General features: G+C 37.1%; 1 protein-coding gene across 2 annotated transcripts in view; it reads left to right on the top strand.

Moving 5' to 3' along the window:
- Positions 1-25,616, top strand: part of NEK10 (NIMA related kinase 10) — a 127,951-nt gene that overhangs the window by 33,574 nt on the left and 68,761 nt on the right. For both annotated transcript variants that reach the window (XM_063303912.1, XM_063303910.1), the window contains exons 14-22: positions 677-754; positions 1,319-1,383; positions 3,523-3,625; positions 4,015-4,143; positions 5,106-5,243; positions 6,360-6,405; positions 7,649-7,770; positions 8,434-8,536; positions 20,801-20,876. In XM_063303912.1, coding sequence (XP_063159982.1) covers positions 677-754; positions 1,319-1,383; positions 3,523-3,625; positions 4,015-4,143; positions 5,106-5,243; positions 6,360-6,405; positions 7,649-7,770; positions 8,434-8,536; positions 20,801-20,876 — 860 coding nt within the window. The remainder of the gene's footprint in view (positions 1-676; positions 755-1,318; positions 1,384-3,522; positions 3,626-4,014; positions 4,144-5,105; positions 5,244-6,359; positions 6,406-7,648; positions 7,771-8,433; positions 8,537-20,800; positions 20,877-25,616) is intronic.

Below are 25,616 nucleotides of genomic sequence, written 5' to 3'. Positions count from 1 at the left end.
ACTCTGATTTGTTGTGAATACAAAATATTTGCAGATGTCTCAAGTGATACTGTTCCATATGCTTATACTCTGTGTGTAAAATATCGCGTTCTTATCTGTGTGCAGATAAGAAAACAGTTAGGAATAAGCTTTTGATTTAACTTTCAAATACCATGTTTCATAGGAAGGCTGAAAATAGAGAAGACATAAGAAGTAAAAGGAAAGAGGTTAACCAGGAGGGAGCTGGAATTTATACTCTTGTGAGAAAAGACTGAGAAGGTATAAATAATATGGCCTAGATCAAATTTGATCCTGGCTGTATTATCAGGATTGAGCAGGGAGAGATGTTGACTGAAGAGAAGACAATAAGATTATCTACTCTCAGACAACATACTTAGTGAAAACTAAAGTCTCCTTTAAATTGATCTTACCTTCTGGTGACAATGTGGACAAATCCATGTATGTTTCTTGGAAGAATATAGAAATAGTTTGCCATTGACTGAGTGTGTCAGCTAAAGCCTGCTCATCTTGCAGGTCCTGCTGCAAAATGAACAATGTCTGTCTTTTCTGATAATTTTGCAATAGACAAATAAGTTCCTTGCATGAATCTGACATAATATTTGGAATTCATTTCTTCTTCATTGCTAAACATTTTGTTGTTCTCTGAAACATTATTCCTTCATATATGCTTTTTCAGGAGAATGGGGTATATACGATAGCAAAGCTGCTTTTACCTAATAATCAAAGGAATATAGCAAAGGCTAATTTATTACAGGTAATCCTTTTTATTTATTTATGGATTTTCACTGCAGACAATTGCAACTGTGAAACAGAAAAAATGTGGTTTATTATGTATTTCTTTACTGTAAAGTGGCTTTTGACTAAAGAGCAAGATAGTCAGAAAGAATAAAATCCTGGCTGGGCATTGTATTAAGCTGTAATATCCTACCTACCTACCTACCCCCCCCCCCGCCCCCATATGCCTTCTAAGGCAGTCTGAAATTTTTAACATTCTAAAAACTCTTCAATACCTTTATATTTTTTTCATTGAACATCAATTTTAAAGGTTAATAGGGATACATGAGGCTAGGAAACCCAACAGATTGGTAATGGTTTTATAAACCATCTTACACTAGATTCATACTAAAATTGGTATTCTTATTTCTAGTATTACAATTTTTTATTCTATTAATCTAAAAAGAGCTCAGGCTTTCAGGCCATTTGTCAAAGCTACAAACAAATGGTTTTTAGCATGCTACTGGCACTGAATCTTTAGACAAGAGAAACCAACTGTGGCTAGCAGTCCTTCTGTATGGAATTGTCAATTTTCTCATTCTAGTGTTATGCGTTCAGAGCCCTGAGATTTCTTTTCAGTATGGAAAGGAATAGACATCTCTTTAAAAGGTATGCTGATGACAAGCTGTATTTCAAGATGTTCCTTTGAGTGAATGTTTGTGTGTATGTGCATGTACATGTGCACGCGTGTGTGTGTGTATGGATTTACCTGTCAGACTTTGCTAAAAACATTGGTTTCCAATAAAAGCCTGTTTCCTAACTGTATATAGTCAAAGGGAATAAAATTGCAAAATACATTCACATTTTAATAACAGAAGACTTCGGAAGGCACTGGAACTCAATGACACCTTGGTGCTACAATGAGCATTCCAGACATAATTGCTGAATCTCTTATCTTTAAAGCCTTGTCATTCAGTCCTGGTTGAGAAAAACCCATTAAGAGCTACTAGCAAGAACATCGTATATATCTTAACCTTGATCAAATAAGTCAACTTTATATTCCTTCCTTTTGCTTTTAAAAACCTTTCAACAGTGCCCCCAAAGCTGATTTCTTTACCTTTTCTCTTTGTCTTTTCTCAGGAACTCCTTCATAAGTTTAATATGTCTCTTTTGTAAGTCCAAGATAAGAAAGGTGTCCAAGTCACTCCTCTGATTTATTATTTGTGTGTCCCTGTTAGTTATTAAGGCATTGTCGGTTTCATTTGTAAATCCAGCGTAACATCTTTTTCCGTATCATTCTTGCAACTTGTCATTTGTAAATCCACACCCAAAACAGCCTGTTTCTCAGCCATATCCTCTTCTATCTCCTCTTTTATAAACCCATTTTTATGATAGCAGATAATCTTAAGAGAAATTTCTGAGTGCTTGAGTTCTTCCAAATTTATTTTTTTCTCCATTCTGCATTAGTGGGTCTCTTCTCCTTTAATTATAGTATTTAGTTGTTTCTGGATGCCTCTAGTGTTCAGCCTTCAAAGTCTCCTCTTACCATGTTTTTCTCTAATCCACAACATTTTCCTATAGGAAGGTTTCTTACACTTAGATTCAAAATCTTCATATATTTTTAATCAGATTTTAAACAACCCACGGGAAGGATTCATATAATTAATTTCAAAATCTTATTCCAATCCATCTGGCTCCTCAGTCCATTTTTAACTTTCTAAAATCAATGTACTAATCACCCTTTTGCTGTTTATTTCAAAATAAAAAATTTTTTAAGTCACATGAAACTTTTTCCCCTGAGGATTGAAGGAAAATCACCTGGAGTAATAAAACTTTTGTTCTGAAGGTTCTTAATATCCAAAAAGCAGTTAGCAAGCAATTTCCAGAAGTGATTAAGAAAGAAAGTGGGTGAATCCAACGTCTGTTTGAAGGCTCTGAACCATGGCTTGGGCAAAGCTGATTTTTCCTCAGCTCCCAGAGCTCTAAAACCTGCCGGAGACTGCTGTTTTATGGTCTCCTCACAGGGAACCTCTGTATGGAGCGCTTGTGGGCAATACCAGTCTTCTCCTTTATCCGGAGAGGAATTTCGAGGTGCTGATCCATTTGCCGGCTCCTCATTCCGCTGCGGTCATCGGCTCCACTGAAAGCAAAGCTGTCTTCAGTCTGCCATTGCTTCCCTGGAAGTCCAAGAAAATTCTGAAGTCTATATGCAGTTGCAGATAAATTTTACAAAAAGGGGACTTATTTTACTGGTAATTACTTTTAACCAATAGTAATTACTTCAGATAGTGCTGCACTCTTTTTTTGTCCTTCTCATTTTGAAGTTTGCCCTTTGCCTATCTATGCATGCACGCACGAACATGCACAGATAAATATGCATGCACACGCACGCACGCACACACACACACGTGTTCCATACACAAACATTTTGCAGGAGGGAATCCCCTGGATTGGGTTAAATGGATTTGGTAATCTAGATTTGTAGGGAAGCTGTGCATTGTAAAGGATTTCTAATCTTAATCTTCCTTTTTGTGTGTGTGCGTGGAGATTTACCTTAAATTAATGGAAATCTTCCTTTCAGATAAATACGGAATTTTATGAAGGAAAGGGATTGAACCAACTTTCCTTTAGCAAGAGAAGTCTAATGTATTACTCAGATGTGTAAAGCATCTTTGTAGGATTATTTTGCCCTTAGTACATTTGCCAGGCACAAATTATTAAATAAATCAGTTTTCAAATTGTGAGAAATGAAATTGGGTATAAATCTGATTCAGTATTCCATAAGTATCCACATTTATATTTTTATAGGCTCTTTCCTACAGACTTGTTTGAAAGCTTCATAGATATTGGGCATTATATTCGTGAGATCAGTGCTTACGAAGAGCTAGTATTGAAGTTAAATGCGTTACTGGTAGGTAGTACATTATTTCCTTATTCAAATGAACTCAGTCTCTGCCAAAATGTTTCAGCTTACTCTGGCTTTCAAATGTCAGCTCTGAATAAAATCTTGCAGAATTTTTTTTTAGAAGACATTGTGAAAAATGCTTTTGTATAGGAGATAGCTGTAGGATGCTTTGTGGTATGCTTTGTGGTAACCAGTTAAGACACCACACTCCTTTTCATGTGTTCTAGCTGTCTAAATTTAATTCAAGAATGGAGTCTAGAAAGTGTTCTTGATTGAGATGAAAAAAATGGGTAGAGGTGGTTTTTAAGGGGAAAGTTAGTAGGACTTTTATAAATTATAACCATTGCCTTGTTTGCAAAAATTACATTTATAAAGAGTTTAACTTTTGTAACCAGGAGGATGAAGTTAAGCAAATTGCTGAAAATATTGAAAACATTAATCAGAACAAAGCGCCTATGAAATACATAGGCAATTATGCAGTTTTGGATCATCTTGGCAGTGGAGCTTTTGGAAGTGTTTACAAGGTAAAACTGCCTTTGATTTGTATTGAATATTGCCTTACTTTCATATTTCTTTTGATAATTCTCACACTTGATTGCAAATATGTGTTATTTATTTTTTATTGATGAAGGAAGGCATATGTTCTTTTGACTTAGTACAATTTGTATTAAAAATAATTGTTGAGAAAGTTAATGTAGTGAAGACTGCCATTTCAATTTATACCTCGATCCTGAGTTTAATACCTGTTCCTTACGCAAGCCACTATTCCTTATGGGGGAGATGGGTGGTGATAAAAATGTGACAGACAAACAAACAAATACATTCCACAGTACTCTAGGAATGTGCAGAATGTTTTGAGATCAAAGCTTCCTGGCCTTGGACCATCCCTTTCCAACCTCAGTACAATTCTGTTTCTAGTATTGTCTGACCATACTAGAAATGTTCTCCCCATGATCTGATCATACAGAAATGTTCCAACTTGCCAATTGACTGTTTTGACTGCAACACTGATGGCAGAATTGTCCACTTTTAAGATTGAACGCTCCCAGTAACTCCACTGAAACAGAATCTTTCAAGGTTGAACCATGTTAACATAAAACATTGTTCACATGTTGACTACTCATCTATTTCTCCAGATTGTAGCAAGTATTATTTTATTACTGTAAACATTTCTGCGATAATACATCTCAAGTACTTTAAATAATTTGCAGCTGACTATATAAATGCTAAGTAATAGTAGTTACAGTGTGAACTGGCCAGGTTTTAGAGATTGCCACTTTCTACTCCAATCTCTTAGGACATTCAGATACTCATACATCATCCAACAATATTCTTATTGCAAAATGGGAACTTGGCTATTTTCAATTTGATTGTTACATATGTAAAAATATATTTAGAAAATACATATATCATTAGTTTTATTTCCTACGTTCTTATTTCTGTTGTGTACTCTCTGTTCATATCACAGTTTTTCTCCTTGCTATAGGTTAGAAAACATAGTGGCCAAAACTTTCTAGCAATGAAAGAGATTAATTTACATAATCCAGCATTTGGAAAGGATAAAAAAGACCGAGAGAGCAGCGTGAAGAACATTGTCTCTGAATTAACCATAATTAAAGAACAGGTGAGACTAAACAAAAATGAGCTTCAGAGAAATTGTTGGGGGGAGGGTCTTTAAATTATAGTTTAGATGCCAGTTAAAGTGAAGGTCTTTTCAATTACCGTGCTACCCTGAGGATGTACTGGCTAGCCACTTTTGTTGCCCCTGCTCAGCCTTTTCATTGCATGCTGCCTGTTCCTGGGTAAGTTTGTAGAGGACTAGGGAATTGCTACAGTGCATTTGCCCCACTCAACCTGTTGCAAGCCTTGGTTGAGCTGTGTGGTCATTTATACATTTATAACTGCAGGCTAACCAAGAAAAAGCTGGAATTAGTAATGAGTGATGACTGAGTTCTAAAAGCAGAACAGTCTGTTCTATAACAGACATTATAGTATTGATGCCGTTCTTTTACCTGTTGCTGATGCAATCCCTTCAATAACCACAAATGCAACCAAAATACCAAAAGATGTAATAGTATTCAAAGCTTGCCATAATTGCCATTTAGAAGAACACCACCAGGCTGACTTTCTCTGGACTTTGAATACAACCAGGGAACATTCAGGCTAGATTGAAAAGTCAAAAAAGTATTCCAGGGGACAGTGGCAAACTATTTCTGTATCGTTGCCAAGTAAATAAAGGGGATGTATCATGAAGTCACCAAACATCAAGCTCAACTTGATGGAAACTACTTTTTCTGAACATTTTTAAAAAATTGATAAACTGAGATGGCAAGTCCCAAAGTAGTATGACAGAAATTCACCTTCCTGATCTGCTGGATGACCACAGAAGGTCTTCCAGTAATGTGCTGTCTCTAGAAGGGGTAGGGTTGAATATTTTTGTCAATTTTTCTCTTGGAGGTAGAGGGGTTAAGAGTAGGAATGGAAGTGTTTCACCTTCTAAAAGTCTCTTACTCCCATGCCATTCAGCCTGAAATCTTCCTACTGAAATTCAGCTGGTTTGCTGCAACATTTTGCAGGCAGGGTTGATGAGCAGTTTAAGGGTAGGTATGACGGTATTTTGTGCTTCCATTCCCACTCTTGTTTTTGAAAAAAAAAAAAAAGAATATTGGGGTACTGGCTCATACCCAGTGTGCCACAGGCTGCCTACTCCTAATCTAACACTTGTACATTTTTATTTTAGCTTTATCATCCCAATGTTGTGCGATATCACAGAACCTTTTTAGAAAGTAAGTATAAGCCTACAAGGTTACAGTCCACAGTGTATTGCTGTCATAATTTTTTAACAAATCAAGTAGGAACTATGTCAAAAAATGTCTTCTTTTGTCATCTTCAAGAAGGTTCTTTTTTTTTTAATTAGGCAAATTGCTTATATTAGAAGGCCCAAAGTCATTTTGTCTTATGCTGCTATTGTATACTTGCTTACATAGAAATGTACTGTTCAACATTTTGGCAAATATTTCAAGTATTAGGTTGTTAGTTAAAAGCCAAAGGAAGAGAAGGGAATATATTGGAAGCAGAAACTAGAAGTTCGAACAGGTATCATAATGTTAGCTTAAAAATGACAGACTTTGTCTTTTCTAGAGCTCAGGTTTCTAGATAGCAGGAGTAGGCAATCTGTTGGGTAGCCAGGGGTTGCACTTGGGTGTATGTTTGTGTGTGTATGGGGAAGTAAGACTGAGGACCATAGTGAATGGCCATTGACTCCAAGTGAATGGAGCCCTGATGCTCCATTTTCCCCCTGGTGGTTATAGGGAAGTTTGAAGGTTCAGGATTTACAATACAGTATAGTTTTGGTATCTTTCTTACCTCAGAAACTGCCATTGTTTTTCAGCAGCTACAGTCAAATGGAGCTTGAAAGACCTTAGGTTGCCCAAGACTGCTCTCGAGCACAGGCTGCATTATGTGAAATCTCCCATTTCATATTTTCTTGACATATAAATCACTTCACAGTTAACTACGGGTCCCTAACTATTTGTTTGTTTAGGTTTACATGGCATCTCACCATAGCAATTTTGGCAGCTTACAACAGATAAAACACCATAAAACTACAAAACATTTTAAAAACCCCAATATATCAAACCCATAATAAGATAAATGTTGTTACTGTAAAGTTGTATATTTTTAATTATAATCCAAGATGAAGAGAACTCAGCAGTCATTGATTTTGTTTACCACTGTCAATCTGTTCCAAGGGATAACTAACTTCACATAGTCAATGAATTAGATTTTACGTTAGGCAGTTCAGTTTTTGAGAAACATCATTTAGTAATTGAACCAGTTTGTGTTGAGGGCTTAGGTACCTGTGCTATGCTCCTTTGAGAACAGCATTTGAATAATCAGTTTGCCTTTAAGCATCATTTACATTTCAGACTCTCCGGGAAATATGCCTGCTTGATGTCCCTTCTCCAACTACTGTTCAGAGAAATAATATACTTCGTTGTTGTTACTGTTTTGTTTCGTTATGTACAGATGATAGGTTGTATATAGTCATGGAGCTCATAGAAGGGGCACCCCTTGGAGAACATTTTCACTCTTTGAAGGAAAAACAACAACAGTTTACAGAAGAGAGAATATGGAATATATTCATTCAAGTAAGAACCTGAAGTTACCTTCATTACTTTTCTCTCTATGTTTTCTGATTACGGAGTTAATCAGGAGTCTGGTAGCACCTTTTCTGACTAACAAATGTTATTAAAAGACCTGAGCTTTTGTGAGCTTATTTGTTAGTCAGAAAAGGTGCTTCCAGACTCCTGATATTTTTTGCCATCATGGCCTAACATGGTTCTCCACCTATAATGATTGTGGAGTAATATCAGACAAGGATTTGTCATCTTGTCCTTTGTGAAATATCAGTGATCATGCTGTTTGTAATAAGACATTGGAACTAAAGGTCATTGATCATGAAACTTTTTGCCAAGGGTCTGTCTAGACAATACAATACAGAATACCACAGTGTCTCAATGGCAAGCTCCTCACTTGAGGAATTTAGCAGAAATGAAAATCTGTGTCCTTTCTCCTCCAATGATAGAGTTCACATCTACCCACTCTGCAAAACAAAAAATGTGACTGGTATACTTTGATGTTCAAGTCTGATGAGCTTTGTGGCAAGCCATTTTGTCTGTTGTAGGATGCTCACAAATGATCTTTTCTGTTTGTTATGCTTCAAAATTTCCTTCCCAATTAAAGCAGCTATTTAATTATTGCTGATATATCTGGCTTTGCATTTGCATTAAGATGTTTTTTTTACTATAAAGCTGTGTTTAGCTCTTCGGTATTTGCACAAAGAGAAGAGGATTGTCCATCGAGACCTCACTCCAAACAATATCATGCTGGGAGATAAAGATAAAGTAACAGTCAGTAAGTTCTAATTTTATGATTTTATTGACATGTGATGGAAGATAAAATGAAATAAACATGATGCTATTATCAATAATCAACTTGTCATAATGGCTATATGTGACATTTGCTCTGAGAGTCATCTCAGTACAATTGGTGGCACCACCTAGGTAGGGAAGATTTCCCCTTTTTAAACATATTAACATGAGTTACTGGGAAATAAAATCAAGTGAATGTCATTATGACCCATTTATGGGGTTCATATAAGTATCAGATTCGCAATGTATGTGTAATGGTACATGGGAATCACCTTGAGGGATGAGAGGAAGAGATGCTGCTTAGGGAACAATCAGATAAAAGGGGGAGGAGCCCACAGCTGTATAAAGGGAAAAGAAAGAAAAAGGATCCACCCTAACGTATCAGACTGTTAAAAGTGACAGCAGGAGTATTTTCAGACTTGCAAGATTCTGTTAAAGTAGCCTTACAATAAAGTAGAATGAGCTCATCTGGTTGTGTTTCCTGTCTGGTTTACCTGGGAGGGCTGACAATAGTTATTAGAAAGCATGGCCTTTTCTTATGTTCTTATTTTTTTTAAAATGTTAGCAAGTTTCTTGAAAAAGTGCAGAGTGGTGAATTACTTCTGCATATGTTAAAATTTTACGCTATTTCTAACGCACATTCCAGAAAATACAATGCCCCTTGCATATGTATACAGGTAGTCCTCAGCTTACAACCACAATCGGAACTGGAATTTCCATCATAAGTCATGGCGATCGTAAGTCAAGTCACCACGTGACCGGACCTGATTTTACGTCCATTTTTATGGTGTCCATTAAGCAAATCACAGGTCATTAAGCGAATCCAGCTTCCCCAATAGGTGTTTTTTGCCAGAAAATGGCAAAAAAATCACAAAACACGGGACCCTGAAACTGTCATAAATGTGAGCCAGTTTCCAAGTGCCTGAAATGTGATTGTGTGACCACGGGGGTATCAGCAATGTTTTGCGACTCTTGGAAGTTCCTTACAGGCTGTAAAACACCAATTCCGAGGCTATCGTAACTTTGGACCATCATTAAATGAATGGTTGTAAGTCGAGAAATACCTATATATTATTCTCTATGTGTGGAAATAGTACATTTTCCAGAATTACTTCTGTTATGTACATTTTCTCCTGTTCATTTGCCTGTTCTTGCTGTTTTTAGTCTAGATGTTTTGTATTTTTCCTGCAGAAAGAAACATTCTGCACAAGTATATTTTCACTGTAATGAGTGTTAATTATCCTTCCTCAAAAAATTTCAGAGGCTCAGTAATTTGCAACCCAATAATCAACTGCATGATTTAGTCTATATATGAAGATTTTACTTAAATGTTATGTTCACCCATTGATGGATGAAATAGGAAAGGCATGCCTAGCTTATCATATTGGATATTTGTATACAAATATAATAAAATATGAATAACCCCTGCTGCTGTTCCATAAAATTGCCCTCTCCTATAGATAATCAACCTTTACTTTTGTATTGTTGCACAAGGTCCATGTCTGAGTTCAACAAGATAAGCTTGTTATTGTTGATGAACCATTCAAAAATATAGAAACAACCTATAATGTCTTTGCATAGTCACCTCCTTACAGCATTCTCTTTAAAGACAGGTTAGACAACCTGTCATTTTCCACTTGTCTGATTATTTTGCATGTTATCTGATGGGAGTAAAAGTCTACAATATCTGGAGTTTCTCTAATCCCTTTATAAATGTTATGATGGTTGAGATCCTCTTAGATTAACATACCTCACACTTGATTCATATGCTTTCTGTATGTAAGGAGTAAGTAATAGTACTTAATTCAGTTTTGTTAGTTCATTATTAAATAATTAGCAATTATTAAAAAGCCAAGATTGCCTGACTAACTGAAGCTCTGTGTATTTTCTGTGGTGCAAACAGTTATCAATATAGGGATGTTGCTGGTGGTAAACAGTTTATGCAGCACAGCTGCTGGTATGTCCCACTTTCCAACCTGATCTTCTTGAATGCATTGGCTTTTCCTCCTTCATCCTGGAATGGACACTGCCTGCAAGAAAGTATCAACAGGAATATCTTCTTACTGCATTTACTTTAAGTAGAAAGAAGAATGAAGTAATTATCAGTGTTGCTGCAACGCAGAAACTTAATAATTCTTCATTCAATTAATTTGTTGTTTGGGATAAACCATGCCTCTGAAATACAATAGCACAATTCAGTTTAGTGGGCTGTAATAATGATGTGTTAGATAAAGAATAAATAAGTGCCATGGGGAAAAAGGGAACATTGGCTTTGTTTCCTTTGCAGCAGAAGAGCTTTCTTAATGTCTCCATTTCTCACTTATGCTTCATGAGTAATTACATTCTGTGATTATGACCTTCTGAGCATATGTTTAAGCAACTAAACTTAATATAAAACCCTTTGAAAAACAAGGGTTTATCACATTAATAGCTGCACAACTATATACTGGAATGCTACTGTTTGGGGAATGTTTGTCTTGTCTAATGTATCATGAGAAGCTAGAGAGAGGGACAAAATGGCTCTCAGCTTGCATTAATTAGGAGCATGTTAAGGACAGCAGGCTATGAAAGTGCTTTTTTAAAAAAAAATACACTGTATGTCAGTATACAGTTAGACTACGGCTGTGTGGCTCCTTTGAAAAAGATAGTACTTCTTTGTATTGTTAAAGCAATCACATATTTTTTTCTAGTTTCATGCAGCAGCTTTGGAAACTGTTCCTGGATAATGCACAAATATTTTTATACATGGTCATCTCAGTCCCCTGAGAATAATGCAAAGTTCTGCAGATTCCAAAACAGCTTGAAGGATTTGCACACCTTAATTTAGACCATTGCCAGGTTAATAGTGAAGTTCTGATCTAGAGCTACTCTGTATGACCAGCTGACCCCAATGTGAGTTCTGATAATAAATTGAGTTTCATAATTCTATTCAGGTTTATATAATGGATTTTTGTTTTAAATAATGAATATATAATCTTGCCAGTCACCAAAAGGGAGTCAGAAGTCACCACCATCTTGCCAGTCACCAAAATGGAGAGTACAGGACTGTATTCATGAATACATTGGGTCCCCAAAGTTAAATTTTAACATGTGTTATTGTCTGATAAGATGCAAAGGAGAACTTTAATTTTCTGATGAAACATTTCAGTGGCATTCATCAGATGCTAATATTAAGTGTAAATTATAAAGCATGAAATACTTTCCATTTTCATTTCCATTTGGTTGTGTTTAACCAAATTAGTGACACTGATATTGAAACATATACAAATAAAACAGCATTAAGATATTATTCAAAGTGAATGTTGAATGCAAACATGCCTCTGGTTTTGCTTTTATTTTTGCATGTTTACAAGCATTTATGATTGATCTGTTGTAACCAGTGAGAATATTAACAATTAGACTGTATTCAAATGCTCAGCGAATGTATTCTGTCTGTCTTCCTGTACTAATACTGAACAAATGTGCAGATTTGAAAAATCATTCATGCATACAGAAAGCTAATATACAGCAGAGAGTCATACCAGTCTTGTATAAATATATTCTTGCATTTTAGTATTTTCTAGAAAGTAGTTAAATCAGGAGCTAGGATGTACTTAAAGAGATAGCCACTGCATGGTGCTCCTGCACTACAATTGGAGAGCTCTCCTCTTGCTCATTCAACCTATTTCAGTAGAGGATTGGAACAGCATCTGCAATATGCTCAGAATAACTCCTGAAAAATATTAGTATGAAGTGCAATAGAAACATGGAAGATAGTAGAATCAGCTTTATCCACTATGTTTGGATTGATATTATTCCATCAATGGGGTACTTCGTGCTCTCTGAGCTTGGTTGTTTGCTTGCAGACATTTCATTACCCAACTAGGTAACATCAACAGTGCTAGTGAGTGTGGGGTTTGCTCCCTGTTTGTACACAGTAGCTTGCCTGCCAGTGTTGGTGGGGGCATGGTTTTTGTTGGTATTTGGTTTTTTTTTCTGCTTTTGGCTGTAGACCCATTAAGGTTACCATGGTAATTGAGTACTTCCTTAAGTATCGGCAGGGTGAAGAGGTCGAATTTAATTGTCCTCAGTTTGGGTGTTAATAGCTGCATTGCCTGGGGGAGGGCAGCTTGCTTGTTACTTGTTTAGTTTACTTTTGCAGCCCAGTAAGCAGTTCAGTTCTTTCTGAGTGCGTGTGTGAATGCACAAGCCTGTAAATATGTTTTTGTGCTTTCTGTAAATAAATTTATTTTTATAGAAATGCCTGGTGTGTGATTTCTCTGATCTCTCTGGGCCAAACACTTTCCAGCACTCTGCAACAGTTTTTTCCTTGGTAGTTCCTTGATTAGGGTATTGTTTTCTGCTTGATTGTTTGTCTGGTGTTAATTCTTGCTTACCTAAACACACAGAGATAAGCCACATCTAGATACATAGAGAGAGACTACATTTACTGACCATTCAAAAGAGATGATAAAAAAAGCTTGGAAGAAAACAAAAAGACCAAAACATATCCTTGCCCTCAGCCAGCACCCAGATAAGCAAGCAGATAAGCAGATAAGCAAGCAGACAGGCAGCCAACACCCAGATAACCAGACAATCAACCAGTTCCAGTTGGTGTTGGTTGGGGGCTGATTCCAGTTGGTGTTGGGCTGGCTCCAATTGGTGTTGGTTGGGGGGGAAAGATAACTCCCTAGGCCCCTCCTGTTTGGGGGGTGCTGCAGGTTTCTACTCTCTGCCCCCTCCATTTCAACATCTACATGAAACCACTGGGTGAGGTCATCTGCCAGTTTGGGGTTTGGTATCATCAGTAGACCAATGTATCTTTTGACCCTGGGATAGCCAAGTGAGGCTGTCAAGGTTTTGTCCCAGTGCCTGAAGACTGTATAGGTTTGGATGGAAAAGAACCATCTACAACTCAACCCTACCAAGACTGAGTGGCTGTGAGGTTTGAACCACCCAGATGTGGAGATATTCCATCTCTGACCTTGGATGGGGTTGCAGTTCCCCTTTTAGTGTTGGTATGCAATCTGGGGGTCTTCCTGGACTCACAGCTCCTGCTTGAAGAGCAGGTGTCAGCTGTGGCTAGGAAGACTGTTGCACAACTCCATCTGGTGCACCATTTGCCCCCTTTCCTAGCTTGGGGGGCCCTTCAGGCAGTCACTCATGTCCTAATCATCACGTGGCTTGACTATTGCAATGCTCTGTACATGAGGCTGCCCTTGAAGATCACCTGGAAGCTTTAACTGGTCCAGAATGCAGCAGCGCAAGAAGTAATGGGCATGATGTCTTTCTTATCAACAATTGTTAAGTCTGAGTATTGTGTGACAGATGCTTGTCTGTTTGGATTCTAAAATCCCAGAGCACTTTAGCTTCTTCATTTTCTATTACTTCGTCTATTTTGTGGTCCCACCAGTTCTTGCTTGCAGGGAAGCGGTATTTCTTGCAGATATTCCAGTGTACCATTGTTGCTACTTTATCATGCCATTCTTTGTAATCAGTCTGTGCAATCTTCTTGCAGCAGCTAACTAGGTGGTCCACTGTTTCTTCAGCTACTTTGCAGAGATGGAATTTGCTGTCTGTTGTTGTCTTCTCAATTCTGGCTTTATATGCATTTGTTTTTAAGACTTGGTCTTGTGCAGCCAGAATTAGCCACTCTGTCTCTTTCTTCAGCTTTTCTGCTCTTAGCCATTGCTAGGTCTTGTTATCTGCTTTGTCTGCTAGTTTTTTTATGTATTGGCCATGTAATACTTTGCCTGGCCATGTCTCTTTTCTATTCTTCGTTTGGTCTTCCTTACAGGCCAGTTTGGTCTCTTTGGTATTCAGTAAGTCTTCATGGTGTACTAGCTTCAGTGCATCTTCAGATATTCTTCCAATGCCCTTTTTTCTTCTTCAACTGTCTGGTATACTTACAACATTCCACATCCACCTATGCTCCTTGTAAATGGTGTGTGTCAACATTGCTGCATAGATGAAGGGCATGATTCATTGTCATTATTTTTCTGGTCTTATCCAGGGCTTCTAGTTCAGCTTGAGTCCAATCCACTTTTCCAGCTGTATATCTAATGACTGGAATTGCCCAGGTGTTAATCGCCTTGATGGTATTTCCACCTTGAGTTTGGACTTTAAGATCTTCTTCACTCTTCTGATATATTCACTACTAACCTTCTTTTTGAATTCAGTGTGCTTGATGTTGCCAGCCTGAAGTATGCCTAGGTATTTGTAGTGATCTTCTTCATCCAGACTCTTGATGTTATTTCCATAGGCATCTTGATTCCTTCAGTTTTCACTGTTTCTCCCCCGTTGATGACAAGGGTGGCACAATTGTCAAATCCAAACTCCATTGCAATATCTTGGCTGTATTCCAATTTGGGTGGCGTTTCTCCATACAGCTTCAGATTGTCCATGTAAAGGAGGTAGGATAGCCTAGCAGATGTTTTTGTTATTTGATAGCCATGGCCTGACTTGTTCAGTATTGTTGACAGAGGAATCAATGCAATGACAAACAGTAGTGATAGTGAGTTTCCTTGAAAGATTCCTCTCTTGATGTTAACATCTCCCAGTCTATCACCATTGACCAGCAACTGTATCTTCCGTTGTACCATTGATCTTTGCACAAGGTTTCTGATATTTCTATTGACTTCTGTGATTTCTAGGCGTTTGATTATCCAGTCATTTGGCAGGGAGTTGAATGCCTTCTTACAATCAATCCAACTTACATTCAAGTTGGTCTTCCTTCTCTTACAGTTTTCCAAAATCATCTTGTCAATTAGGAGCTGATCTTTTGTTCCTCTGCTGTTTGGGCAGTTCCCTTTCTGTTCAGATGGAAAGAGCTTGTTTTCAACTAGATGCTGTTGGATTGCATCAGCTACAATAGCAGTTAGCAATTTGAAGGTTGTTGGTAAGCAGGTAATTGGCCTGTGGTTGCCTGGTGTTGCCCCTTTTGTTGGATCTTTCATGATCAGGTAGGTTTTGCCAGATGTTAACCAATCTTCAATTTCACCTCCTTGCAGTATGTTGTTCAACTGCTTGGCATTGAGTGGGTGCAGACCAGTCAGATGTTTCAACCAAAAACCATGCAGCATCTTTACCTGGTGCTGACCAATTCTTGATCTTCCTTGCCCTATTCTCCACCATTTCTGCTGTTATTTCAAGTTCTTTCATTTCAGCTTCTTTTTTTCCTTCTCCACCTCCTTTATCCAAGCTGTCTTCTTGTTGTATTTCTTTGGGTTGTCCCATAGCTGCGCTCAGAACTGCACTGTTTCTTCTTTGCCGGGTGTTGGCTGGTTCATTGCAGTTGCTCCATTAATGGATGGGTAAAAACGTTTCTGAATCAACTGAAATTGGAGATTCTTCCTGTAATGTGCAATTACAGGAAGAATCGAGCTTCATATCTGCTGATTTTCTTGGCTATTGCTGCTATTTGCTGCTTTATTATTTCCAGTGCTTCCTTGATCTTCCTTGTCTCTAGTTGATATTTCTTGATCAGATATTCTTTGGTCTTCTGATACTTCAGCTTCTTTTATTTCATCTGTTCTAGCTTGCTTGCATCTGATCTTAGCATGCTGAGCTTCCCTATTTGAGGGAGATGGGTAGTGATAGAAATTTGAACAATAAATAAGTAACTTTTAGTGATGCACTGTTTGACTTTTTTTTCTTGTTTGTTGATTTTGCTTCTAAGTTATTCACTTATAACTGCAGCTGTACTGTAGATCAGTTAGTTTGTTTCTTGCAGCGAGCTGGTACTTACATTAAAAATATAAAAGTATTGGCTTCTTTTAATATTTGTGCTAGCTTTTTTTTGGTTACAAGCTTCGATGCAGGCAACCTTATTCTGCTGTTTTTGTGCTGTTCTAGATGTTCAATTATTCTTTGTTTCAGTTCCTCTTGTTTTTCAGTTAGAGGACTTTGTTCTTTCTGAGTAGGAGTTAGAGGAGAGGATGCCTGGTTTGATAATGAAAACCATTCAATAGCAATGCTGGCTTCCTCTGCTACCAACTTCCCCTGGTTTGTCTCTACTGTCTGAGCTACTTTTGGCAAGGCTTCAATTTCTTTGCCCTGGGTAGACCTTTGCAGTTCTTCCAATTCTACTTCTGTGAATACTTTATTTTGTATTATAAATCAACGTTAATCTGCTAGCTTCTGTCCTGTTATTCTGATTCTGGATGTTGTTCTTTCCAGAACTGGTGCATTCTTTTCAGATACCCTCTTCTCATTGGACTTGATTTGTAATAATATATCATTATTGCTTTGTTTTTAGTCTTTGTATATTTGCTATGAGTAAGCATCTTTTCTTCCAGTAGTCCTACAGCTGCTGGCCCTGGTTGCTCAGCCAACAGTCCTGAGTCCTGTGGCCCACTTGTCACCAGATGTCCAGGAATTCCAACACCTAGTGCAGTCCTTGTTAACTTGGGCAACAACCGATCTGGTACAGGTTTCTGTAAGTTATGTCTCACCATATTGCTTATGGGAAAGACACTCTTCGTCTGGCTTCTCTGATGAGGCCTGTCCAGTATGGTTGATCCTCTGGCATAGCTCTCATCTTCAGAGCACGCAAGCCCCACAACCACCTCAAGGTAGTGCCTCACTGGGGGATGATGATGATGATGATGATGATGATTTTGCTTCAGATGATCCAAAACAATAAACTTGCAGTCTCAAAACACAACATTTTTGTTTGCTTTGTTTTTTGAACAGAATGAAAATGAAAATTTACACAATAAGCATCTTTGATTTAAAGCCTGTATTCTGATTGTAGTAAAAGAATCTCACATATAAACTTTTCCAGGAAGACTTCTATAGACTGAACTTGTTCAGCATTATAATGTTTGTTAGAAATTGTAAATTAGTTCCAAAAAGTATACCTTAAATAGGTCACCTAATCCTGAACTTTATTCATATTCAGCACTTTCAATATCCATGTTATTTATCAAAAATTTTAAGCTGATTAATTTTTGTCTCATGTGAATCAGTCCTTAAAGTTTTTAGCTTTACCATTTTCTGTTCCAAAGCATCAAATCTTTGCTTCAGCTCCAAAAAGTTTTAATCTGTACAAATTCAGTCATTCTAGATAAATTATGGGGAAGATCTTTTAAAGTGATACACAACTCTATATAGCTTTTTTTCTCTCTGCCACTTTCTGCTGTGGGTTAGAAATACTTTCAGCCATAGCTAAATCTTTAATGGTTTGAGAAGCTGTTCTCTCTTAGAAGAAGAGATAGGTAATTCCTGTTTTCTCTGTCTTCTTGATTTTGGACCCGTAATTGATCAGATGAAAGACACCACAAAGTTACATAAAGCAAAAGTTTTCTCTTTACCAATTAAGCAATAAAATAGTTAAACATAAGTAAATAACCTGGTTGGTTCAACTTGAGAGAAAATCAGGTTAATAAGTTCAGCTGTCACCAAACCAAATAGAAGACTTACAGAAGTACATGTCAACTGATAGTCTATGGTTATGTTAGACAAACACAATGTCTATATTAGCAGAAAGGCCTACATTGAAAAGAAAAAAGTTTACTCATATGCACAACATATGGAAAGTCATTTATTTATTTTAATTTATGGCTATCATTCTGGCACAAATCCTTTTTCTCTGACTCTCTGGTATGACCTAAGAATATCTATAGACAGATCTATAGACACTACAATAATTTATTCAAGTATTTATGTTAATACAACTATGACCATACTATTGTATTCCATGGGTTTAATTATTTGAAAGTATCCCAAGTCAGAATCCCTTGCTGGGGGGATGTTCCTGTTTAGAGAGAATAGACGTTTTGCTTTTCATAGAATCAGAAACTTATGTGATCATTTGCAGTTCCATGAGAGGACTCTACCACATGCTGGTAGCTGCTCTAATTGAATTAATAGACATAAGCTGAAAGAGAATTTGGTGACGTTAAGACAATTCAAAAGTAACAATTACTTATTCCAATAAAAATATAAAACACCACACTTGACAGATGTATATATTTCTCATCAGAGTAGCCAAGGCAAAGTGACATATAGATTTTGATTCAGCTTTTCTAAGCCAAAAAAAATGTAATGCAATCCCACTGTGAGTACAGATAGAGGCTAGCCAGAAAGATTATAGGCATGAAGTTTTGCAGAGGTCAATACATTACATTTACATGGAGACATAATGGATATCTACTTGCTAGAGTGACCCGCTTTGAAAAACACACAGTTGATTCACATTTTGAGGTCTTTTTCATCTCTCATCCATTTTCTTTCCTTTAAAATTATGTTTAATATTGAATACTGAGGGTGTTTTAATATCTTTGGTAAACAGTGAGTACTATTCCCACTAGTGTGTATGGTATTACTGATTAATATTAATTGGGAGGGTAGCTAGACAGGGTCATAAAAGCCATAATCACAAACAGAATAGCAATATTGATAGAATTCAAATTCTGCCATATATTAAGCATTGACTGGACCATGCCTGTTATGATGAATGTGAAGCTGTCATTTCTGACAGCCATTTCTCAAGGTAGTATCATTTTTCTGCTATGCAGAATGTCATTAAAAACAAACAAAAAAATGAATTCTGGTCCAGAGCTAGGGCTTGTCATTTTGACTTTTTAAAATTTGAATAAGCCTGTCATTGAACATGGCTCAGTCTAAACCGACAGGTTATAAGTTTGGTGTTGGGGTTAATTAATAACTTAGCACTACTTGACTTAAACAAAATAGAAGGGTCATTTGATGGCTTTGGCACCATTTGGAGACCAAGGGAGCAGTGTTTAACTATTAGCTATGTCACATTTTTATTTATTTTTTAACACCGAACATTTTATTTTATCACTTTTTTCAGATATTTTTCTCTCTTCTAAGGCTGATCATGCTGCTTGTTTACTCAAGCCCTATGGTTGCTTTATTTACTTTCCAAAGTATACCTAGAATTTCAGCCCTAATTTACTGAGTCCTGGGATAATATTCCAGGGGCCATACTGTTCTTCTGATTTCCCCCTCTAAGGCTGGAGAGAGCATAGGGCTTGGAGTTGCTCCAGCATCAAATCCTGCCTTCCTCTAAGTTTTTGCATTTTACTCTTTATGTGGTTAAGAACATTACAAAAGAGAACAAGTGCAGGATTAGGTAGGGGTGTTAGTGACAGGCAGGGAGGTTCCAAGAATCTGTATTTCTCTCAGCCTTCTTCTATGCCCAGCTAGAAAAATATATAGACCAGCTGAGAGGGGAATTGTACAGTACAATAACAACTCATGAAGAGGACAGAGACAAAAATATCTCTCTGTCCTCATTTATACTCCACCAGGGATTTGGAAAAGTGAAGTGCTCTGATATTAGTGCTTCAGTGTATTACTAGGTGCACTGAGAGGTAAATCTATTATGAGGGTATGTATAGAAATGATATTTGCTGTATTTTTTTACCGCCCATCTCATAACAATGACGATATGTGCATTTCACTTAAGACGTGCAACATTATAGAGCAAGTTTACATTTAAATGATACCTGAGGACTTTAAATGAAGATACCATTCCTATAATGTTACGTGGTTGGAAGTCATACTGCTCTGGCTGAAGTGTAAACCTTTGTAATTACCTGTCTGCATTCGCAAAAGCAACACAATATCCAACTGATTCTATATAGGCCAAAACTGATGAACGTAACAATCTTGCCTCACTTCTTCCCAGAGCTATTGAAGCCAACATTGCAAGGTAAATCTCCCAAGGAAGGAAGAAGCCACTTCCTGACAGAGCTAATTTAATACTTGAAAAAAGAATTGAAATATAATAACATACTGACAATTAAAATATTTTAAGGGACCTTTTCAAAGATCACCTTGCTATTTTACTATTGGATTTGGCTTCAGGAAATTACTGCTTTTCAATTACAGTATTGCCAAGAATGGTAGCTGATATAGTTTAAAGTAAAAAGTTGCTTAAGTATTTCTTTAGTTGGTGTATTGTTGGGCTTGGCATCTGTTCAGTTTTAATCTTTATAAATGGATTTTGATACATACTTAAACACTGTTTAATTTCCATGCTGAAAGTACAGAGCATCAGAATGAATGGCACTCTAAATTGGAATTGTGGCAGTCAACTGCCTGAAAATTGTTAGATCTAATTGAAATCTATTTCATCAAAATCAAAGGCAAATGTGAAAGATGAGCAAACTGAATGAATCAAGGCCTGGTGATATAAAAGGACAGAGAAATAAGTTCTTCTATATGAACTTTTATTACTCTTAAAACACTAAACTTTCTATAGAAAACATAATGTGCTTTTCTTCTATATTTCCAGCTGACTTTGGTCTTGCAAAGCAAAAACAGGAAAACTGCAAACTCACTTCAGTTGTCGGAACTATTCTCTACTCCTGGTAAGAGAATGTTAGGTTTAGAGTTTGGAAGTCTTTTTTTTAAAGTATAACTGTTTTTTGTGAATGTACCAAAAGTTGATGAGTGGCAGACATAACAGATATATTCAGATGACGTGCTATGCCATTATATGGATTACTGACAGATATGCCTGCTTACACTTGCTGGTAACTTTTCTGAGTTTGAATCTTACCCTATTCCTGCTGCTCATGGGTATTGGCTCTGGCACAGGTAGGTTACTAAGAGGGTACATCTGTTGCTAAGTTGTGTTATGGCTTAAGGCAAGGACACATTTGGAAGTTTGAGAGAGTTATAGGCACTCTCACAAAATGGCTGTTATGGTGGACATTGCCTTTTACAAAATACCTCTAGCCAAAGTTGCTGTCACTGGCAAAGCTTCCTTTTATAATTTCTTCTGGTGGACTGGCACATTTCAAAACAAAGCATTAGGCTGTAACATGTGCCAGTTGTAGTTTCTAAGAGTGGCTCAGGGGACTACATTTAAGGCTGCTACTTTGCTCTGCAGTGCAGTAGCTTCCCATTTACTATTTAAATCAAAAGTATCTATAAAAAATAAAATTAGATTAGGTGGGGAACCTGGCAAGCACCAACAAACATGCCATCAAGCTCAGTAGCACACCTGGATACCATGCTAGGACCCAGGTCTTAGCATGATTTATGATTGTAAGCCACCCAGAGTCACTTGTTGTGATGGACAGCTGTAGAATAAATGTATGTATGTATGTATGTCACATGAATATGTCCAGTAGTTTGATTCTAACCACTACAAGAAACTTTGATTTCCTGCTATATAAGTAATTTGCAGTAAGACTTACAGTAGACTCTTGCATCTTCCTTCCTTCCTTTCTGTCCCACAGTGATGGGTTTGTTTAATTTATCTAATTATGGTTCTCCACTACATTAAAAGTCAAGGAAATCTGATTGGTTTAAACTATTATTGGAGATTAATCCAGTATATAAAACTTCGGTGTTTTAGTAGCCACTCCAATTAAGCTATTTTCAGAATACATGTTTTGAATTTTTACTCTTAACCAAACCATATCCTAACAAATCACTTCATTTGCAAGCCTGCAGAATGATTATATTTGTGTGAAAATATGCACATTTGATCAAGCTATCACACTTTGTTTTTCTGCTATTTAACTATCTACAGTATCAGTAATCAAAACTTTAAACTCTATGACATATATAATTATTTTCATTCCCACTTTCCTTGTGGCTCTTTTACAGTTGTCCCATTTATAACACAGTTATGATTTAATGTTCAGTGTTGTTTCTACTGGATTATTCCATTTCCTAAAACCAGGATTTGTCATTTGATCCAAACCAGCAGAACTTGGCTAAATTTAAACTATAATCTATGTTCAAACCAGGACAATGAATTCTCTCAAAAAAATATAAGCAAGTTAAAATATAATTTAAACTCTAAAAGAAGTTTAAAGCTTGGGTACAAAAGAATGTTTCAACTAGCAGTAAAAATTATAAGGGTTAATAGCAGTTAAATTAAGGAGAACATTCCAGGGGTAAAGTACCTCTGCTTAGAGGGAAGTAGAACTCCAAAAAGTTATTTGAACAAAACTGATAGCAGGAATAGATGGGTCCTCAGAATACATTCACAAATATGTTGACTTGGACCCCTATGCCAATATCATGCTGTCTCCATTGGATAGGTGACTTATCCAAAAAGTTTGTAACTGTTACAAAATCAGTTTGAAAATGAATCCAAGTACCTTAGCTCCAATCATACTGTGGAATTCCCTGTATTTTATTGCACAAAGCTAGGCATTGCATTGTGTAGCATAGAACACCATCTCTGCTCTTCTTGCTGAGTAGATAGCCTCCCCTTCACACTTGGAGGCAAAGTTGGAGCATCTGAAGTCTCATGAGCACCACTGCAGCTATTGTGCAATTAAACCACCCCAGCATCTTAGTGAGGGGGAAGAGACAACTAGTAGTGGCAATGAGGTTTCAGCATTAAGACCTCTTGAGTGCTTTGGCCCCTGGTTATTAAGTATGAGTATACCATTATGCTCATACTTAATAACTCAACAGGTTCTGGGGACAGAAATCCCCCTTTGTTATTTTTTTTAAAAATCCAATAGAGTTTAAATACTATTTTATTCAGTGTTAGTCACAAGCAACTTGAATCTTTGGTTTCAAACCCTCATATAAAAAGGAATTTTATTGGGCTCAATTATTAAACTATTTTTGCCTCTGGAGTCAGTTCCCCCTTTTCTGCATTTATTGTCTAACTACTTTTCCTGTCCTTAAGACACCCTGACTCCTTATCATTTCAGAGTAGAAAAGTTAAGTGTTAAAAACAATTGTGCTTGGAAATGGACTAGAAACAAATCTAAGACTGCAGATCCATCCTAGTAAGCCATCTAACTGCAGTATTTTGTGGTGGCTAAAGTTGCTGACCATTTTTCATAGGCAGTTTCACACAGAACACAATACAGTACTTCATACAGGATCTTACCAGCACAAAAATGAATCTGTTTTTAAAAAAAGAATATGAACTTTTGAGTTCTGTAGCAAGTAATCTTGTATACTGTTTTGTGACAGTTTGGTGGTCCTAATAAAAGGAATTGGCCAACTTGGTATTTGATACTTTTCTCCTATGAGCAGTTTGGCTTCCAAACAGAATAATCTGAGCAAACGCATAAGCATTTGTTGATATCATCTTTGGATTTAATTTGTTTCCCTGCTGGCTCTTGCCTGCTTTATTTAATGGAGAAAGCAAAGGTTCGGATGTGTCAGATAGCTTCCATTGATTGGCAAATTATTTAATGCATGAATTCTTTGTCTTTGAATACTAAGTAAAAAGGGAAATATTGGTGGCAGAATAAGATTGTCGTGTGTCAGTTTCAACAGCATTTTGGCCTGAAAAGTTTGCTGACCAAAAAATAGAAATATCAGAGCATTGCATAGGCCATGATAATAAATGTCTCTCAACCAGCACTTAGGTTAGTAATGAAAGAATCAAGGATAAGACTTAGATAAGTTGTTTTTGTTATGTCTGTTTGTCCTGCCCTTACATTTCAATAGATTTCTTGCCACTCATTTCTTGGCTTTTGATGTGGAGGACACCTGTATTGTGTTTGATAATGGTCCTATCTGATCTCAGGTTATTTGCTTCCAGTTTTAGTAACTTTAGCCCTCATACTAATTCCAGACCATTTGGTTATGGAGGACTAATGAGGTTTTCCTTTGGTCCTCAACTAGTGCAAGTAATTTAAACTAATATAGCTCATTAAACAAATCTGAAAATGCTGTGCTTATAATAGAACATTTGACTACCACAATATCTCTTGGGATTGTTCATCAAGTTATCTCTTGCATGTATAGCCAGTGGACTCTACCCAAAGTTAAATAAGTCCCCATTGAAGTGAGACAATTTTATAGGCTCTGAAAGATAGCTTTTAAGCATTCAGTTTTCAGGAGCAGTAAGAACTCTCCAACTGACAATAAAATAAAATCGTTGAAGACCTTATAGTCTGCAACATGAGCACAAATGAAATTGCAGGATTTGCAATGAATCAAATAGTAAGACTGCTGGTATTCAGGTGATTTTTTAAAAGTAAAGTTTTAAACTGGTTTTCAGTTAATAAAGAATGCAATGGCTAGGCAGTTGGATATCTTACTATGCATATGTTACAGTTATGCTAAAAGTTTTGTCCAGGCCACCAACTCTTGTCAAGCCAGATTCAAGTTTTGGGTTTTGGGCATAGCTAGACAGCTGTGTTAAAGTGCTATGCTCCACACTCTGCAGAAAGTTATGCTGGCAGATATTGGTCTCCTCTCATTGCGGTTCCTGGTTCTGCCTCATTACTGAGGCTGGAGAGCACCTTTATTGTTTTATTGCAGGTTAAGTTAAGGAAAGAAAATGGTGGATCCCATAGCTACATTTCCCCTTCCACTAAGCATCATCTGTCAGTAAGAAAAATGCCCATCAATCACTCTCCTTAATGTATGCTGGAGCAGAACTGTGCAAGTGTAGGCAGGTGTATGGAATTGCTAGTTTAATTGACGAATAAGTCACAGGCATGGGGGAGTGGCATAGGATGAAGCAGGAGGGAACGATCAATAACTTGCAAGCAACTAGTGCTAGAGCAAGTGGCTATGGCTGGCAGGATCCAGAAGCAGCCTGTGGAGTAGGCAAAATGCTACTCTCCTCCACAGTCATAAAAGCAGGACAAATTATAGCCATGTGAAACCTTGTCAGCAGAAGCAGTAGAAAACCTGCAATGCCTTCACTGATAGAACATACAGCTGGTGGAACCTAGCTCTCTTTCCCAGGTTAAATCAACCTATGAAGCTAAACCCATGTTTAAAAAACAAGTCTAGCATTCTTTCAAAGGAGTGCTAAACCTGTGTATAAGGGAACCCTGATAAGACCCGACAAGTATTTCAGAAATCACTGGTCACATATTAGGTAGACAGATTCTACTGTGGAAGCTAGGTGTTCAGTCTGTCCTATAGCCAAAGCCAAAAGTGGTTTGCAGGGCACTTCCTGTTGGAGATCCAAATCAAGTGACACTGATTTTTCAGCCTCTCCTGACATACTGATGATAAGGGACAGTCAGGTATAAATAGAGAGTTAAGAACTTACTTTGTGGCCTCTCTTTGTCTTATCACTCTGTCTGTTATTTGTCTGAGAAATTGCTAACCTGGGTCACTTCTTTCTACCTTTCTTCCCAAGCAGATATGCACAGAGTACA

This window comes from Candoia aspera, chromosome 4, assembly GCF_035149785.1.
Source record: "Candoia aspera isolate rCanAsp1 chromosome 4, rCanAsp1.hap2, whole genome shotgun sequence".
In the NCBI taxonomy this organism is placed as follows: domain Eukaryota; kingdom Metazoa; phylum Chordata; class Lepidosauria; order Squamata; family Boidae; genus Candoia; species Candoia aspera.
This window is presented reverse-complemented; position numbering and strand designations above follow the sequence as displayed.